Here is a 20,983-nt window from a genome sequence, read left to right on the forward strand (position 1 = left end):
CCACGCTTTACCTTTTTTCAACAAGTCCGTCAAATGTGACTCCCAATCAGCAATTGCTCGAACTTTGCTTGCATCCATTTGAATCGTGCCACCTTCCACAATATGGCCTAGAAATGGCACTTCTCGTTGGGCAAATGAGCATTTCTCCTCTTTGACATATAGCTCATTTTCTCGTAGGGTTTGGAATACATCCCTCAAATGTCCCACATGCTCCTCAATCATCTTTCTATACACCATAATTTCGTCAAGATAAACAACCATAAAATGATTTTAAAAGGGTTGCAATACCTTATTCATTAGGTTTTAGAACGTGGCCAAAGCATTTGTCAACCCGAACGGCATCACAAGGAATTCAAAAGACTCATACTGAGTCACACAGCCTGTCTTCGGCCCATCCCCTTCGGCTACTCTCACTTGGTGGTACCCCGATCACAAATCCAACTTAGTAAACCATCTCGCGTTACCAAGTTGATTGAACAAATATGCAATAAGAGGAATGGGATACCTGTTCTTCACAGTGATCTTGTTTAAGGCCCTATAGTCGATGCACAATCTCAAGGACCCATCATTTTTCTTTGGGAACAACACGGGCGCACCAAATGGGACTTTAGATGGTCTAATGAACCTGACATCTAAAAGCTCTATCAACTGCTTCTGCAATTCTTCTAACTAGGGCGGAGACATCCGATATGGTGCCCTTGTCGACGGTTCAATATTGGGCAACAACTCAATCTTGTGATCCACCTCCCTCTTAAGTGGCAACTTTTTGGGCAACTCCATGGGTATTACATCTTGAAATGACTTCAACAACTGATTTACTTCATTTGGAATTTCCCCCTCAGATTTCTCATCCACATTGTCCCTCAAGGTGATTAAATAGGAGACTTCATTTCTAAGTACTCCTTTGACAAATTGGATTGTCGAAAATGTTTTTCCCTCCATGCTTCCCTTTCTTTTCATTCACACCATATATTGATGGTTTGAATCATAGATCGTCATGTAATTCTCAGAAGGATGAATACCCACATTAACTCGATCAAATAAGCTTAATCCAAGTACAAAATCATAATCATTAAGTGGAATTACCTTAATAGTTGCTTTGCCAGTCCACTAGTCAAGTTTGAGTTCCACCCCTTTTACCACACCCATTATGGGAATGCTTTCTGAGTTTAATGTTTTGATTCGACCCGAATCCTCCTCAATTTTGAGGCCAACTTCCTTTGTCATTTCTTCAGACATGAATAAATCGGACGCACCAGTATCGACAAGTGCATTCAATCCTTTGCCAGCTATGATGATGTCCACAAACATCATCCCATTACTTGTCTTGTCTTCAACACCACCCAATATCGAACTAAGGCTTTTGGTGTCGTCTTTGGCTTCCTCGCGTGCCTCTATGACATGAAAAGTAGCTTTCTTCAAACAGACACTCATCCTATGTGGGCCTTGACAAAGATAGCATCTCATTGGCCCTTTCTTATCCCAAGGCTTACCTTGACTAGCCCTTGGACCTTCGCCATTCTTTTCTACTTGATCCTTGTCTCCCCCGCCATTGTCTTTGGGTCTTGACTTGGGCTTGGAAGACTCACTATTATCAAACTTTCTTCCCCCCAACATCGTAGAAATTTTCTGCCTCAGCCATGTCTACAGTTAATTCAGTGATACCTAGGCGACGCAATTCTTGCTTAGCCTACATTTTCAGCCCATCTTCGAACCAATAAAATGCTTTTTTCTCATTCAAGTTTGAGATCTGAAGCATCAACTCACTGAATTCCTGAACATAATCTCGAACAGTGTCTTGTTGCGTAAGCCGACGCAACTTAGCATGAGCCTCTCTTTCGGCATGCTGCGGATAAAATTGCTTATTCAACTCTCTTTAGAACTCCTCCCAAGTCCCAATAGTCATTCCTCCATGTTTCTCATCCGTGGACCTACGTCTCCACCACAAGAGAGCAACACTAATAAAGTAAATCGAAGCAGTGTTTACCTTGGTGGCATCATCCTCAATGGCCATTGCTCGAAAATATTGCTCCAATTCTAACAGAAAGTTATCCACTTCTCTCGCGGTCCTAGCCCTTTTGAACTTTTCAAGTTTTGAAAGATCTACATGACATTGCTTCGGTCCCGAAGCCAACATCCCACTTCCTAGGGCAGCCTTACAGATAGTGAGCTCCCCCTTAAGCTCAACAATCTCCTCTTTCATGGCAGTCACCAGGGCCTCAAGAGCTTCGTCCCTTACAATTAATTTGTCCGAAGTGGACCTGAGAGTGTCCAACACAAATTCTTTGCTATCTTCCCTCATTTCTTCCATACGAATCAGGACCACCTCGAGTGTCTCCTTCATGTCACCAACAGACTCTTTGAGATTGACCACTCAATTTTTTAAGCTCGATAGTATGTACCTCGATCGACTAGCCTTTTTGGCCCTTCCACGGGTCTCCAATGGCTCATTCTCACCAATTTCTTTTGACATCCTTCAACAGTGCTTTCGCAAACTTGGCTCGAATACCAACTGTCACGGACTTAGAATTTTTACCTTACAATCCGTGTAGCCTTAGGTAGTTTCTTGCTCCAAAAAGGCCTAAGTCAGCCTCACTCCCATAATATGAGGATTCAATAGAACTTCTCCACAAAAACCAACTCAAACGAAAGCAACTCAAAGCCAAACGAGGATGAACGAAGAATGAAATAATAACAAGTCACAGAAAAATAAGAACACAAGAGAGAGAGAGAAATTTGAGTGAATGCTCTCAAGAATTCTTATTGCTCAAAACTCAAGTGATTTATAATGAGGGGAGAGGCCTCTATTTATAGTTGAGCCCCCCAAATCCAACGGTATAGAAGTACATCAACGACTAAGATTAAAAGGTATTTACAAATCAAATCTCTATGATTACAAAATCATATCTTCTAAGATTACATATCATATCTACGATTGCATATCCTTGAAAGTTATGTTTCCATATATGTCAAGCTTGTAGATGGACCTTTAATCTCTTCAGGCAATGGGCCAGTCCGATCGGGCCAAATGATCTCCTTCTCACGTGGTGGATCGTACAAATGTGTCATGGTTACGGGCTCTCATGCGCAACCCATGGCACTATGTGTCACATAGAAATAATTATAATTATTCAAAAGAATTTAAAAATAGCAAAAAATAGTATATCACCATATGAATCTAATAATGTATCCTAAACAAATGTAAAGAACACAAAGATTATAATTTACTTTAATTTCTAGCACACATTTAATCATCCTTATAATACAAAAAGTAGAAAATACTACAAACAATCAAAGAACTTAAACATAATGAAACAAGTAAATTTAACTAATATTAGATCAATTCAACAAAATTCAAGTTAAAGATTCAAATATTGTTAATATCGTTAAAATTTTTCCATTGAATTTTTGGTGTGATATTCTAAATAAATAAATAAATAACCGATTTGATATCCATGTGATAAAAGTTGACATTGTAAAGGATCTAAATTGATTTTAATAAAAAATTTAATAGTGTTAACAATTCTTGAACTTCATGTCAATATTTTAATTAGAATAAAGCATTTAGATTATATAATGACATTATAAAAATTGAGGTACCAAATTATGTCAAAATTTAAACTATAAAGATTAATTCTCAAATTTAAGTGTTGAATAGTGGCTAAAATTAAAGTTTGACTATTCTGTATAATCTAAATTAATAGAGGGTTTAGAATTGCAAGTTAACTTAATAAGGTAAAAAAGAAAAAAATGGGACATGTGTCGAAGGCCTTCCTTTTATATTTAATAGTATAATTTTATATAATCTAAGTTAGTAGAGGGTCTGAATTGAAATTTAACCATTTATTTTTTAGCTAAATTATAGAATAAAAATTTAGAGGTTGTAATAAGCTCAAAGTTCTTGTACTCTCCGTATACATGAAATTTAATCTCTATACTTTTATTTTTAGGAACTTAGCCCATTTACTTTTTGAATTTAAAATTTAGGTCCATTTTTTAACATTGTTATAATTCTTCTATTAAAATTGTTGGTGTGACATTTTGAAATTAAAAGCAATACTAACTTGGTATCTATGTAATAAAAAATGACATTATAATGAATCTAAATTTAATAGAGAATTTTAATAGTATTAACAATTCTTAAAAACTCGCATCATAATTTTACTCAAAATAGAGTATTCAAAGCTAACAAGTGACATTATAATTACGTCAAGGTTAAATTATAGAGATTAAATTTCAAATTTAATGAAATATAAAGATTAAAATTAAAATTTAACCATTTTATATAATCTCAAAAAGTAAGAGATTACAAGTGAAATTTAGTCATCATCTTCTCCTATCAAAATAGAAAAAGAAAGAGAAAAGGATATGTGTCACGTAAGTAAGGCCATAAAGCCTTTCTTTTATATAGATTAGTATCATCCATTCGGATTGATGTCTCTCTTTAAACTAATATTTCAATTGATTCTTGATTTAATTGGTTAGTTTAGTCTGGTTTAAACAATTGTAATTTTAAGTCTCTAAATTTCATACATTTATAATTTAGTCTTTCTATTTTTATTAATAACATTATAAAAATATTAAATTAATTAATAATATTATAAAAATAAAAAACCAAATTAAATTTAAATTTTTTTAGGTAACTATATTCAAAATTAAAGTAAATAGAAATCAAATCTCAAATTAAAAATGACCTATTTTTATAAAAGAAAAGAAAAGAAAAAGAAATATGATGAGAGTGTAGCACATGTGAGTATGAAAATAGTTGTTTGAAGATTCTTTTTATATATATAGGTATTTAAGTGAATTCATATCATAAATTGAACTATTTCAGTAAACTAATTATTATCTAATTTAATTTTCAAAAACATGTGTGAGACACGTGCCAAACCATGGAGCAATGAGTTGTTTTCCATCAAACAAATGTAAAAAATAATTTTCTTCACTTATTTTTTTAGTATTAAGATAAAATGGGAAGATTAAATTTATTGATTAAGCTTAATTAACAACAATTAACGAAAGTATGATTTTACGAAGTTGAATGAATAATTTGGCGAAGAAAATTATACTCAAGGATACAGTTTTAGCCAAAAATAAATAAGGTATTGTATGTGGCTCTTATCCCGAAAAAACTAAAAAAATTCAGTTGGAAGGTGGAGCTATAAAGTGGGCAACTAACTATGATGCATGGAATAGAGTGGAGTTAGTGCTCCTCATGTTGCCCCCGCCCCCACTTCACTTTCATTTGCTCTCCAAAACCCACTTGCCACATGAATCAATCTTTTCTTCAAATATGGTTTAAGATTTTAAAACCAAACAAAACTGCATGAGAATGTTTGAGCTGAAACCCAATATGGTTTTAACAAATGGAGCAAAGCTGGAAAAAGGCTTCCCTTTTACAACATCATCTATATTCAATACCTGACATAAATCCATAGTTACCAAGTTTTTTTTTTTTTTTGACCCTCATGCAGCAATTGAAACAAGCACAAAATCAGCTTTTACATTCTATTTGAAATTCGAAGGATTGAGGCATGCATATGATAATATCTAAAATTGGAGGCATCTAAAAATGGAATAGTGAAAAGAGGAAGTCTCCCCTCCCCTATATTGTATTGAGATGAGGATGACCCAACCCAACCAGTCCCACAAATGGCAAAACACATTTCCTCCTTTTTTTCTAAAACAAACATGCCAATCCAAACTTTCCTTTTCCTTTAACATTGACACACTGCTTCTCCAAACTCTTTGCTCTTATCTAATATTCCCCGTCAATTCAACACATAAACTAATTACGAAGGAGATGGCAGAAAATGTATTAAAGTTTTCATCTGCAGTAGTTGCACACCAGGGGTTTTTTTTTTCCCATTAAATTAGAATACTACTAATTCTCTTTTATCATTGAAGGTTACAACTTTTTTTTTACTATGCATCATCTTCTTCTTTCTTCTTGCCGACAATCACATATCCCACAAAATAGAGACCTAAGAAATCGAGTTAATGCTTAACAAGTAAAATTTAAATACCCAATCAACAATTAATTAACATCAACAATTTTCTTCTTAAACCATGCTCCATACCCCCTACCAAACCATCTACCTTACTTTCTACCTTGACCTGACAGCAGCTCCACCTCTTGCTTCATCATTGGCGGCGGCAACGCCTGTGCCACCACGTTTCTCCATGCTAATCTGATGATGATACCCACCGGAGCCGTAAACGTGACCTTGATGATGGCCCATCAACATCATCCCTCCGTACATCCCTCCTCCATTGAACCCACCACCACCACCACCACCACCACCACCACCACCCGGACCTACTCCACCTCCACCGCCACTCCCTCCGCCACCGCTGCCACTTGCCCCGCCGGAGGAACCACCACTAGCGCCATCTTTTTCTCCCCTTCCCATGGAGCTCTTCTCGCCTTCCATCTCCCTGTACTTCTGCAAATAAATCTTCAAGGGCTCCACGTACTCCTCGAATCCAAGCGTCGTCATGGCCCAAAGCAGATCATCCCCGTTAATGGTCTTCCGCTTTTCGCGCTGACACTTGTCTGAAGCTTCTCCTGTGATGAAACTGATGAACTCGGAGACGCATTCCTGGACCGTTTCTTTAGCGTCTTTGGAGATCTTAGCGTTCGCCGGCAACGCCTTTTTCATGATCCTGCTTACGTTTGCGATCGGCAAGAACCTGTCTTGCTCACGCGCCGACGTTTCGCTGTGAGCGTTTCCTCCGCTGTTGTTATGCCCCCCCGATTCATTGTCGGATTCAGCCATCCCCAAAGAAAAAAGAACAAAAAAGGAAACAAATCCCGGACAAGTTTTCTATAAGCTAGCGGAGAATTTGGGGGGTTCGGTGAGGGTAGAATTGGGATTTCACGATGATCGTTGTCGCTGGTCGGAAAGGAAGAACGGGTTCCGAAGAATGAGGAAAGGAGTGTCGGATGCAGAGAGAGAGAGAGAGAGAGGTTGTTTGGGTCCGTTGGATAGATGGGATAATAATGCATCGGGGATGACACGTGGTTGGTTTTGGACCGTTTGTTTATCGATAAGAGTGGACTCATGAAGTGGAATTTCGGTCGTTGGATCTCCTGTGGGCCCTGGAGATCTGAACGGCTTGAAAACGAACCACGTGGTGGAGGAAAATGGGAGAGTGCGTTTTTACTTTTTAGGAGCACGAGAGAATCTTTAGGCGGCTGCTGCGGCTCAGCGATTTTTGGCTTGGCTGAGGTGAGCTGAATCGAGCTGGCAATGCCAACTCATCATCCTTTGTCTTGGTACACGTGGCAAGTCATGAGCCTTTGACGTTACATGCGTCAGATTGCGGAGCTTTCCAAATTGTTAGTACCCGATTCTCCGATATGCCCATTGCCCATTGCCCATTGCCCATTGCCCATTGCCAATTGCCATGTGAAGTCTTCTATCTTTTTACCCTCATAAATACTCTTATCTGTGTACTTTTCGGACGCTTTTTTTTTTTTTTTTTAATTTTACTCTCACATCTATCCATTTAATTATTTTAACTTCATACTTTAATCTATTTGACTTCAACTTACTTTTTAAAATTAAATCAACTTAAGTTTGGTAATTTGAAATTAATTTTCTGGGTATGCAATACGCTTTTTCTTTGATAATTTTCGGTTTAAAAATAATTATTAGCTAAAATAATTTTTTTAAATAATTCAAATGTGAATTTGTCATTTTTTCAAAAATATGTAAATTTTGGCTTAATTATAATTCTAACACTATTATATTAGCCTTCACTTATATGAAGCAATGATTTAAAGTTATTATCAAACACTCATTTGACATGAGTTAATATCGTATAACCCTCATCTTCATCTTTAATATTATATTATTTATATAAAATAAACATATTGTGTTGGATTTAAAATAAATAATATATACATAAAATTAATTAAAATGATTAATTTTTATATATTTTCATGATTTATTGTCTATATCTGGGGTTTGATTAATTCTTATTTTGAAAATATTAAAGTTTTAATTATATATTACAAATCATATTCGAGCAATCATTTAACATATAAAAGTAATCATTTTACATTAAAAAAAATTGTTTGAGAGAAAATACCAGTCGAAAAATATAATAAATATATTTATTAAAATTAAGAAATAAATAAAATATTGAATGAAATGGTAAAATTTATAGTGTTTTGAATTAAAACTCATCATTGATGAATTAATAAAATATGATAAGACAAAATAGCATGAGAGTGGAAGCCTTGGGAGAAGCAGCCCATTGGGTTTTGGAAAAGAAGCTCAAAGCCTAGTCCTTTTGAATCTAAGGATTACAAGATGGTTGAAGCCGAACTAGGAAATTGGATGACCATGGATGCTTAGCTTAAACCATTATCGACAGAATGGTCGATGTGTGTGGAACTGGTGACCGAGCCCTCTTTGGCCCGCCATTGGGAAAACGGCTCTGATAGCGAGCCAAAATTATTTTAGTAGATTTTTATAACATGTCATTTTCAATTATTTATCTCATTTTCACAGGTTGTGAGTGATAAAATTTAACCAAAATTATTTACATTTCATGCTATATGTCTAGATTAAAATCATATTTATTTTAGTGATTTAATTGTTATATTTATATAATTATTACGTTATTTTTGTGACCTACTTTTTAAAACTCATATTGTGTGAATACCATGTATTAATTCATCCCCTTTTTGCTTATGGATTAATATCAAATGCACTGATAAAACTTTCACAAAGGATCACAAAATTTTTATCTTTTTACTTGCAATATACTAAATAATGATCCGTTAAATTTTAATATAATTTTCCCAAGGAATTTTTGGTTTATGACCTCAAAAATTAGTAATTGATTATATATGGAATTAAATCTCCATGTTAATGTATACTATATCTATGTTTGGCTGCATCAGAAGAGAAGGGTTACTCATTGCTATTATTTCACTTAAAAATTTAAATTTTAAAATTTAAAATTTATAAAAATTAAAAATGATGAAATTAGAGAATATGAACTAAACCCATAATTTATGTATAGTACAAGCCCTACTTGCATAATTTGACACTGTTACTATTTGGATCAATATTGATATTTCAAAATTTTAAAAATATAGGGATTAAATTTGACTTGCTAGAGTATAATGAATAAATTTGTAAATTAGACATAGTACAAAATTAATAGAAAATTTTGACTTTTATAATTATTATTTGTATTTTCACACTACTAAATCCCCATAGGTGGACTAAAAGTTTTGCCACAACTTATGAAATGCTGAAACTAGCAAATCTTGCGGTCTTATGTGATTTTTTTTGTTTTAAATTTGCTTGAATCAACCTAACTCTTGAAAGGTAAGAATTTTTCCGAAAATTCTCCAAGACACTGAAAGTAAAGTTGAAGCAACTAAAAAATGAAGGAGCAACAAAAAAACTTAGAAAGTCACAAGAAAGCAATACACAGCAAGTGTTTGAGTAAATAAACTCAAATATATTTTAACTCAAGAATGGAACAATAATATGATTATAAATGAGGAGGAAGTCTTCTTTTTATAGTTGAGCTCCCCCATATCCAACAATACAAATTAAATTAAATCAATGGCTAAGATAATACCAATATACAAGGGTGTCCTAAGAGATTTAAACTTTGGATCAAATTTTACTTATAGTTTGCTTACAACAGGATCCTTAACTGGACCATTCCTCACCTTAGAAATAACAGGCCTCTTCAATAAGTCCCTAATCATAATACCCTTTGCCCCAGGCTTTCTAGATGAACGACTATTTTGACCTGATCCCTTACCAATACTAAACTTGAGCCCTACCACCTCTTTCCCTTTTGATTGAGCCTACTTTACCTGTGCCCGTTTCGACTGGCTACACTTTTTATCCATTTCAAACACGCTACAACAACTATTAAGTCGCTACTATCCTTTGGCATAAGACCATCATCCTAATCATTTTGTTCAGCCACAAGATTGAAACGTGATCCCGTATTCCGTGGATGAGGTCGACCCTCCTCATCTAAAGGCTTCTTCGACTTTCTCTTAAATTTTTTAGCAACTACCATCCATGATCCAAAAACCTCCCCTTTTGCCCTTTTATCAAGGTCTGTCGTCACTGGTTGTTGTTCATGACTTGTACCATTATAACCTCGATCATCGACATCATCTCATATGTCCCTCGTACTCTTTCCAATCTTCGGACAAAAATCTTATAAGTGCCCAAACAAGTCACATTCAAAGCAAACATTTAGTAGACTCTCATATTCAACTCATTGTAGTCTCCCCTCAATCCAAATCTTGGAAACTAGGGGCTGTTTGAGATCAATACTTGTTAGAATTAAGTGACCCAAATTCTTATTTAAATAAAATACGATGGAAAATAAAATAAAAGTAAAATCCATATAGAACTAGACTTCTTTTATTTTATTTTAGAATAAGGTTTTTAAACCTTATTAAACTCCATCTATTTTATATTGATTAGGATAAGGTGTTTCAATCCTACTAGAATATGGCTTTGCAAGCCTATAAATAGACATAGTCTATTCCTCTTGTATTTGAGTAAAATTTTTCGACATAGTGAATTTTCTTTCTCCGCCTCGTGGTTTTTTTCCGAAAGGGTTTCCACGTAAAATTTATGTGTTCTTTATTTTATTTATTTTATTCTATTTTATTTTTCACAAATTGGTATCGAGCTTAGGGTTATTCATCTCGATCACGGTAATGGCGTCTTTGAAGTATGAAATTCATTGTTGGATCGCAACACCGATTTGCGTTGTGGCAAATTAAGATGCAAGCGCTTCTTGCACGATGGATCTAGAGGATGCCCTGCTAGGATAGATAAGATGCCTTCGACATTAATGAGATGAAGAGAAGAAGCGTAAGGATCGAAAGGCATTAACACAATTACATCGCATTTGTCCAACGAAATTTTACAGGATGTGATGAAAAGAAAACCGCCATTGTATTATGGAAGAGGCTAGAACAAATATGTATGTCGAAAACTCTAACAAGCAAGTTGCATATGAAGCAGCGTCTTTATGCTCATCGTTTGGAGGAAGGTGCGTCAGACACGAACACTTAATGTGTTTAAAGAAATTCTCTCAAACTTGGAGGCCATGGAGGTTCAAGATGATAAGGAAGATCTAGGGTTGATTCTACTTTGTTCGTTGCCCGTCTTATTCAACCTTTAGAGACACGATTTTATATAGCCATGAGTCTCTCACAGTTGATGAGGTTTATGATTCTTTAACCTCGTATGATAAGATGAAGCATCTTGTGGTTAAACCCAACTCTCGTGGAGAGGGTCTCATTGTTCGTGGGAGACAAGACCGAATGTTGATGATGATCGTGGTAGAACACAGAACGGAATCCTCGTGGTAAATCTAAGGGTAGATCGAAATCTTCAAACAGAGGTAAAACTTGCAACTTCGCAAGAAGAAAGGGCACATTAAACTGAGTGCTATAAGCTACAAAATAAGATTAAAAGGGAGGCTGCGAATCAAAAGGAAAACAAATGGAAAATTCGGTGAAGGCGATGTTGTAGAAGACTACAGCGATGGTGAACTTCTAGTTGCTTCATCAATGATTCTAAAGTAAGCGAGAGTGGATACTTGATTCAGTCTGCACCTTCCACATGAGTCCCAATCGGGATTGGTTTACAACTTATGAAACAAAGATGTCAAGGTGTTGTTTTGATGGGAAATAATGCTTCATGTAAAATCGCGGTGTTGGAACAATTAAAGTTAAGATGTTTGATGGAGTTGTCGAACACTTAGTGACGCGGCATGTTCCGAATTGAAAAGAAATTTAATTTCGTTGAGTACTCTTGATTCAAAAGGTGCGATACACAATGAAAGTGGGGTTTTAAAGATTTCCAAAGGGTCCTTGTTGTGATGAAAGGGCAAAGAAAGATTGCCAAGTTATATGTTTTACAGGTTCTATCATTATTGGTGATGCAATTGCCGCTTCCTCTTCCTTGTCGATGATGATATTACTAAACTTTGGCATATGCGCCTAGGGCATATGAGTGAGAATGGTATGGCGAATTAAGCAAAGAGGACTTCTTAATGGGCAAGGAATTTGCAAACCTGAATTTCTGTGAGCACTGTGTTTTGGGAAGCAAAGAGAGTTCGATTCACTAGAGGAATCCATAACACGAAGGAAACGTTGGAGTATATCCATTCGATCGTGGGGCCGCCCGAGTGCCTTCGAGAGGTGGAGCTAATTATATGCTAACCTTTATTGATGATTTTTCCGAAAAGTTTGGGCGTTCTTCCAAGCGAAAAGCGATGTGTTTTCCACATTTAAGTCTTGGAAAATTATGATTGAAAACAGACGGAAAACAGATAAAATACCTCCGCATGCACAATGGCTTAGAGTTCGCTCGATGAGTTTAATAGATTGTGCAAGTCGAAGGATCATGAGACACTTGATTCGTCATACTCCACAACAAAAGCGGCGTTGCGAGAACGAATGAACGAACGATCATGGAGAAGGTTCGATGTATGTTGTCAAATGCCAACTTACCAAGTCATTTTGGGCGTAGCGACCTCATCTGCATGTTTTTGATCAACCGATCTCCATCCGTTGCCATTGAGAAAAGACTCCACAAGAGGTATGGTCCGTAATCCCGCTAATTATTCGATTTAAAGATTTTTGGGTGTCCTGCGATGCTCATGTTGATAATGGAAAATTGGAACCGAGATCCATTAAATGCGTTTTTCTTGGTTATAAAGTGGTGTAAAAGGCTATAAGTTATGGTGTCCTGAAAATAGAAAAGTTGTAATTAGCAGAGATGTTGTTTTGATGAAACCGCTATGCTACCTAACTTATCTCTTAAAGACTCTTCCAATAAAGAAAACCAAAAGCGGTGGAGCATCGATTAATACGTAATCAACTCCTCAAGCCAAGACAAAAATTGAGAATAGAGTTGCTTCTTCACCGCAATACTCTATCGCCAAAAACAGGACAAGAAGAGAAATTAAACCTCCAAAGAAGTATGCCGAGGTTGATCTAGTTGCTTATGCTTTAAATGTGGTGAAGATATAGATGCGAATCAAGAGCCATTTAATTATTCGAGGCGATTAGTTGTGAAGACTCGAAAAGTGGATGTTTGCTATGCAAGAGGAGATGGAATCACTCCACAAAAACAGAACATGGGATCTTGTAAAACTTCCTAAAGGTAAAAAGGTCATTCGTTGTAAATGGGTGTTTAAAAGAAAGAAGGACTCAGGAGTTGAAGAACCCAGATATAAAGCAAGGTTTGTTGCAAAGGGTTACTGATCAAATTCCGAGTGGACTTCACAGATGTGTTCTCTCCAGTTGTTAAGCATAGTTCGATTCGAGCTTTGCTTGGTATTGTGGCCATGCATGATTTGGAGCTTGAGCAGTTAGATGTAAAACCGCATTTTGCATGGAGAACTTGAGGAAGATATTTACATGCAACAACCGAGGGTTTTATAGTCTCGAAAAAGAGGACTATGTTTGCTTCTTTGAAAAAGTCCCTTTACGGTTTGAAACAATCACCAAGACAAGTGGTACAAGAGGTTTGATTCCTTTATGACTTCTCATGATTTCAAAAGAAGTAGTTTTGACAGTTGTGTCTACTTTAAGAAAAATGTTGATGGTTCTTTTGTGTATCTACTTCTTTATGTTGATGACATGTTGATAGCGACAAAAGATAAAGAGAGATAAGAAAGGTTAAAGCCCAACTAAGTGAAGAATTTGAGATGAAAGATTTAGGACCAAGAAAGAAGATACTTGGTATGGAGATTCTCGGAGATAGAAAAGCAAGTAAATTGTACCTAAGTCGGAAGGGTACATTGAGAAAGTTCTTTGGAGTTCAATATGCAGAGTGCTAAGCTGTTAGTACTCTTTTAGCGACCCATTTTAGACTTTCATCACCCTTATCTCCTCAATCGATAATGAGATTGAGTACATGTCACATGTTCCATACTCTAGTGCAAGAGGATCTCTCATGTATGCTATGGTTTGTTCACGCCCGATTTATCATATGCGATCGGTGCAAGTTAGCGGATACATGGCGAATCTCGGTAAAGAACACGGAAAGCGATTCATGGATTTTAAGATACTTACGAGGCACTACTAATGTTTGCTTACGTTTGGAAGAACTAAAGATGGAGTTATAGGGTATGTTGATGCTGATTTTCTTTGGAGACCTTGATAGAAGAAGATCTCTCACAGTTACGTCTTTACAATCGGAGGTTGTGCAATTAGTTGGAAAGCCACTTTGCAAACTACGATCGCTTTGTCTACCACTGAAGTCGAGTACATGGCGATTCATGAGGCTTGTAAAGAAGCTATTTGGTTGAAGGACTATTTAGTGAACTCAATGAAGACCTTCAAATCAAGACGAGATTTTGTGACAATCAGTGCCATCTTTCTTACAAAAGATCAAATGTTTCATGAGAGAACAAAACACATTGATATTCGGTATCATTTTGTTCGTGATATTATTGCTCGTGGTGATATTGTTGTGAGCAAAATTAGCACTCATGAAAATCCTGCAGATATGATGACTAAGTCACTTCCTATAACCAAGTTTGAGCATTGCTTAGACTTGGTTGGTGTTCATTGTTGAAGTTAAACCCTTAAGGGTTTTTGGAAGAGGTGAAGAACTTGTTTATTGAAAGTTCGCGATGAAGAACTTGTTCATTGAGAATTTGTGTCAAGGTGGAGATTGTTAGAATTAAGTGACCCAAATTCTTATTTAAATAAAATACGATGGAAAATAAAATAAAAGTAAAATCCATATAGAACTAGACTTCTTTTATTTTATTTTAGAATAAGGTTTTAAACCTTATTAAACTCCATCTATTTTATATTGATTAGGATAAGGTGTTTCAATCCTACTAGAATATGGCTTTGCAAGCCTATAAATAGACATAGTCTATTCCTCTTGTATTTGAGTAAAAATTTTTCGACATAGTGAATTTCTTCTCCTCTGCCCGTGGTTTTTTTCCCGAAAGGGTTTCCACGTAAAATTTATGTGTTCTTTATTTTTATTTATTTTATTCTATTTTATTTTTCACAATACTGATTGCCATACTTGCAAAACGACCCCTCGACTCATTTTCTGCGTTATCATCAACCTTAAAAACTTGTCCAATAATGTTTCCTTTAGCTTTCAACAAACTCTTTTTGTACATGGCATCGGAGAACCCTGGAAGTTGAATTTATACAACCATTTGATACAAAAAATCTTGTGATGTTGTGAAAAAGGTGGACCAAGGCTGCACAGTTAAGATTGTCTATATATCATCCATGGACTTTGCAAGAGCGCCTTACTGTAGTCTGTCTGAGTCTGAAATTTGACTATGTAATAGTCGCTCTCTAAATCCATTAGTTGGAATGCTCGTTTAGACCTCTAGAGGCTATAAAGTTTGCTACAAAATGCATTAATTGAAATCAATTCTATGGCCTAGCAACTTAATGACAACCGATTTCGAAATGCTCTTCTGGATCAACGTATGCACCCTTTCCGAAAACTGAATATCAGGAACACCATCAATGAGTTGTGTAATCACATTACCATATTTAAGATCAAAACCATCATCTTCATATAGGTCTCAGATCCCTCCTTACCTGATTTCCCACCAAGGAACATTGCCTTAAAAGTCATCTGGCCTATCATATCTTCCTCCATTGCCATCGTATTCCTATCCGGTGGATCCTCCTCTCGTTGCCGCACTTTTTTCATAGCCATTGCCATACTGGTCTCTCCCAATTCATCACGTTGGGAGGAGACGCCACCACTTGTAGAGAATTCTATAACCCTGCTTATTGTTGACCAAAAGACATAATAGGTCTTTTATAAGTTTTTATTATATAAATTGATTAAGACATGAAAGGTCAACACACAATTTTTAATTGCCTAGCCACTTAAAGACATATTAAATTTACTTAAAAGCTAACATTGAAAATAAATCTGAGAATTGAATAAACTTAAAGCTAAATCAATATTAGGGTTGGTGACGGATCGTATATTCTTTTGCAAAATTTGATTACTAAGCATTTTATCCAGTGAAATCCAATGTAATTTGATTCTTAGACAGTGTATTAAATTTAGATTTCATTACTTATCATCATCACATTTTCTTTAGTGGTTACGATATTCATCATTACTATTGATGGCTTGGATTTTAAAATTTTGATTCAACTGTATAAAAAAATTAATTAGGGATTATTTTGAAAAATATTAGTACATGAAATTGGATAATACAATATGGTCATGTATGGGATATAATTTAATATAAATTAAAATATATAATTTGTTTTTTACAATTAGATGTCTTTTTGCTTAGTTTAATTAAAAAATTCTCAAATTTTACTGAATTTTAGAAAATAAGTTTAAGTTTTAATTGATTTTCCTCGCCAAATTTTAGAGAATACAAATGAAAAAAAGGTGAGCAATATTTTTTTTAGAGAAGACAAAGTCTTTTTCAAGTTACCAATCAAACAAAAGAAGCATTGGACCAAGGGCAAGACAACAACGAGAACAAGGAAGCTTCCCATTGTGGAATCCGATGGAAACAACGAAACATTTCTATATTGATTTAATCTCACCAAAAGTCGTCAAACTGTAGTATAAATTATAAATTAATTCTGAAACTTTTCCTCAGTATTGTGTTACCAAAATCCTTCCATCATCCTAGTCATTAACTTGTTAAATGTCTGTTCAAATATGACCAAAGTATATTTATAACACAAGGATCATATTGTAAATACGTATGCTCCTATTGCATAAAATCAATTCAAAAAAAAAGAAAAAACATGAACAAATTTTCTTGACATTGTATGTTTTTTAACACATCATATCCAAACTAAAGTGTGTATATTAAAGTATTCAAGTATTTACATTTGGATTTTTCTATTTTAAACATATTTTATATTACGTTCATAGACATTTAACACCTAGATTGATGATTAAAAGAAGTAGTGAATTTAAATTATAAAATTGTTTGGTATATTACTTAAAATTAAATACATAATATAATTAGATCATCCGATAAATATAAAATTTAAATTATGAATTCTTTTTATTTTATATGTTTATCCTTAATTTTTAAAATATTTCACATTATTTTATAAAGATAAAGTACTTAAAAGATAATATAGTGTTCAAATAAAATAAAAATATTTTTCAAAACAATATAATGTTAAAATAAAATAACTGAAAAAATTCTATATTAAATGATAATATTAATTGTCAGCTACCTTGTCAAATAAAACATTCCGAAAATTAAACATCAACTTAATATTTGAACAATAATTTAGATACCTTTGTTGAAATTTACCCTTTGGTAAAAAAAAGTAATCGAGAAAAAGTAAGAAATATTTATTGATAAAAATTGTGGAGAGCCATGGAATAAAGTGTTGGTAATTTTGACGAGTTTTAAGTAACCTACTCTCACTTGGTTCACTTATTCACATTTAAAATTTTATCTACAAATAGTTTAAATAAAATATGAAACCCAAAAATTTAAAATTCATCTTCTATATGGGTTTAGTCTTTGGACAAAATCTTTTATTCTGACTCCATCCTGAACATATATATTATAAAAATTAATTATATTAATTATATATGTTATATAATGATTATATATATTTGTATTAAAATTACTAATCTAATAATAATTAAATTTATTTTTCAAAACTTAAAACTTATCCAATTAAATAATCTAACCCAAAATATAAAATTTTAAAATTATATTTAATATAATAAAATATTTATTATATTTATGATAATGTTTTTAATATAAATAATTTTTAATCTATTTTAATATGTTGAAAACTTTTATTTTAATATTTTCAGTGTATTATATTTTAAAAAATATTTTAAAATAAAACATAATCTAAAAAATATCAAATATAATTGAATCAGATCTGAATTTACTTGTTTTTTAAATTAGATTAAACTTAGAAAAAAAAAGGTTTCTTTTTCGAGTCAAGCTCGATCTTAAACTACCTTGCATAAGCTTGACCCGCACACTATTACATTTAATTTTAAGATTAATTACTTGAGGTTTTTTTTTTTTTTCAAACTCGTGTTTATGAACTTTAACACCGTCTTAGTCTTTAACGAAAGTCAATTTCTCCTTGTTGAATTTACCTATTTTTTTTTCTTCTTTTCTTACTTTGAATCCGTCAACCAAGTAATTTACACCGTTGATCTTTCTGATTACGGGCAGCCATGGCTGCTATTTCATCCATCGCCTATTTTCATTTATTTACACTTTCTCGATCTCTCGACGTCCCTCGAAACCTAACATTGATCCCCATTTCCCATGAGTTTTGGGGGTTTCTCTTTAACCGCTAAAACCATTGATCCCTGTTGCCGCAAGGAAGAAGCCCAGTGTTAAAGAACTGTCTTTTGAGGGTTTTGGCACTTACCCTTTTACTTATTCAGTTTCTTGTAAACTGGGTTGCTTTTATTCTTTGCTGTTTGGTTGTCTATGATTTTTTTTTTTTTGAGTTTTGTGGTATTTGTTTGAAGAGACAAATTTGAGCTGGTAGTTGGTTGATGTTGTGTATTGTTAGTTCTATGGCTAATTGCAAGAAACTGCGTTTGAAAGATGCAGCTCTTAAACGTTTGCTATCTGTAGTTGTAGTTACCTTATTAGGAGTTTTACTTTTGATAGTTTCTCTTAGGACCAATACAACCCCAGGTTTAAGTGAATTAGATGAAGATTTAAGTGAAATCGCTGATATTCAGAGCTTTAGTGAGAAACTCAACCTTCCTAAACAGAATGAGTTTTCGATTCGATTGGCAAAGCAAAACCAGATGCCCCCAAGGAATAGAGATCTGTATCCTAAGTTAGCTAAAGATCATATAACCATTGTTTTATACGTGCATAATCGGCCGCAATATCTCCAAGTGGTTGTTAAGAGCTTGTCCAAGGTTGTGGGCATAAGTGAAACATTGTTGATAGTTAGCCACGATGGCTACTTTGAAGAAATGAATAAGATTGTGGAAGGGATCAAATTTTGCCAAGTGAAGCAGATATTTGCCCCGTATTCGCCTCATGTGTTTCCCGACAGTTTTCCAGGTGTTTCATCAAATGACTGTAAGGAAAAAGATGATGCTGGGAAGAAACATTGTGTTGGGAGTCCTGATCAGTATGGGAACCACCGGTCTCCGAGGATAGTTTCTTTGAAGCATCATTGGTGGTGGATGATGAACACTGTGTGGGATGGGTTGAAGGAGACCAGAGGGCACAATGGACATATTCTTTTCATAGAGGAGGATCACTTCATTTACCCCAATGCATATCGCAACCTACAGCTTCTTGTTTCGCTGAAGCCTATCAAATGCCCAGATTGCTATGCTGCAAATCTGGCACCTTGTGATGTGAATTTAAGAGGGGAAGGATGGGATAGTTTGATTGCAGAGAGAATGGGAAATGTAGGTTATGCCTTCAATCGGACTGTTTGGAGAAAAATCCACAAGAAAGCTAAAGAGTTTTGCTTCTTCGATGATTACAATTGGGATATAACAATGTGGGCGACAGTCTATCCTTCGTTTGGCAGTCCAGTGTACACGTTACGAGGTCCAAGGACTAGTGCAGTTCACTTCGGGAAATGTGGTTTGCATCAGGGCCAAGGGCAGACTAATGCTTGCATTGATAATGGATCAGTAAACATGCAAGTAGATGACATTGATAAGGTTGCTAATATCAGATCAGAATGGGGTGTGCATGTGTATGACAATCAACCTGGGTATAAAGCCGGGTTTAAGGGCTGGGGTGGCTGGGGAGATGACAGAGATCGTCAATTATGCTTGAATTTTGCTCAAATGTACCATTCGCACAACACTTCTCTTTCAGCTGTGACGATGAGTTGAGACTTGAGCATCTCAGATTTCCCACTGTTGTAACTGGTGAGAGCTACATTATTTTCTTCAATAGTTTATAGAAACACGTATAAATTCAAAGTTGTTATAGTTTTGTATCATCGAGATCGTTTCTCATTCTTTCTCCAAATTGGCTGCTTGTCTTTGGAGCAACACGGAGAGCAATAAGTTTGTGTTGGCAGTAGTGGATTCTTTTGAGCTCAGATTGCTTTGTAAGTTGGTTGACATACAAAATTTTCTTTACCATATTAGTAAATGGAAACACACACCAACAGCTATGTGATTCTGTCAATATCGTGTGTTTCTTCTATTTTCATACACACCATAGAATTGAAAATTGCTGCATTGCCTATGATAAGAATCTATTTTCTCCTTCCAGATGTTGATACTACTTTTAGGCTTTTAATTGTATTCTGCTTGAAGCTCTGTTAAGTCAAGATCTTTGTTTATGGTGAATTATTCAGCGATAAATTGAAACTCAAAGAAGCTTGATCTACACCAAATTTAACGTCAATACAATCAGTTAACAGTTTTTTTCTTGATTTGGAAAGGATGCATATCCAATCACAGTTTTTTCCCTGACTTAATATAAATTATTTTAAATTTAAAATGAATTAAAATGGCTAATTGAATTCGATTGATATGGGTATTATTGCCAATGTGGGAGGACACGAATTTGAATATGTTGAAAGATATTATTCTCTTATTTTTTATAATATAAATAATAAACATTCTAGCTTGAATAAGATTAATTTTAGATGGTAAAATACATTTGATTAGGATTTTACTTTAATATCATCTAGACTCCAATTTGATTTATCTTAGACTGTAAAATTGAATTAGAGATGTGTTATTAGGATTTTATTTGAATACAACTTTGATTTAAATATGATTAGTCCTAAATTGTAAAATTGACTTGAAAATTTAATATACCGAATATTTTAGTGAATCAAGTAATTAATATTATTTAAGATTTAAAAAACTTATTTTATTTTAATTAATGTAACAGCCTCTAATTTACTAGCAAAATATCAAATAGAGGAAACATTGTAGTGCGAAAACACCGAGACAGTTGGGAGCTCGGTAACAGTACAGACAGCAACCTTAAACAG

General features: G+C 34.4%; 2 protein-coding genes across 2 annotated transcripts; one reads left to right on the plus strand and one right to left on the minus strand.

Moving 5' to 3' along the window:
- Positions 1–5,997: 5,997 nt before the first annotated feature.
- On the minus strand, positions 5,998–7,046 carry LOC108470970 (nuclear transcription factor Y subunit B-3-like). The gene has a single exon (XM_017772512.2). The coding sequence runs from the start codon at positions 6,777–6,779 to the stop codon at positions 6,108–6,110; it is 672 nt and encodes a 223-aa protein (XP_017628001.1). The 5' UTR covers positions 6,780–7,046; the 3' UTR covers positions 5,998–6,107.
- Positions 7,047–18,104: 11,058 nt separating this feature from the next.
- Positions 18,105–20,163, plus strand: LOC108471202 (alpha-1,6-mannosyl-glycoprotein 2-beta-N-acetylglucosaminyltransferase-like). Its single transcript, XM_017772809.2, has one exon. The coding sequence runs from the start codon at positions 18,543–18,545 to the stop codon at positions 19,860–19,862; it is 1,320 nt and encodes a 439-aa protein (XP_017628298.1). The 5' UTR covers positions 18,105–18,542; the 3' UTR covers positions 19,863–20,163.
- The last annotated feature ends 820 nt before the right edge of the window (positions 20,164–20,983 follow it).

This window comes from Gossypium arboreum, chromosome 11 (genome assembly GCF_025698485.1).
Source record: "Gossypium arboreum isolate Shixiya-1 chromosome 11, ASM2569848v2, whole genome shotgun sequence".
NCBI lineage: Eukaryota > Viridiplantae > Streptophyta > Magnoliopsida > Malvales > Malvaceae > Gossypium > Gossypium arboreum.

Coding starts and splice junctions, on each gene's coding strand:
- LOC108470970 (XM_017772512.2), bottom strand. CDS start 6,779: ATGGCTGAATCCGACAATGAATCGGGGGGGCATAACAACAGCGGAGGA.
- LOC108471202 (XM_017772809.2), top strand. CDS start 18,543: ATGTTGTGTATTGTTAGTTCTATGGCTAATTGCAAGAAACTGCGTTTG.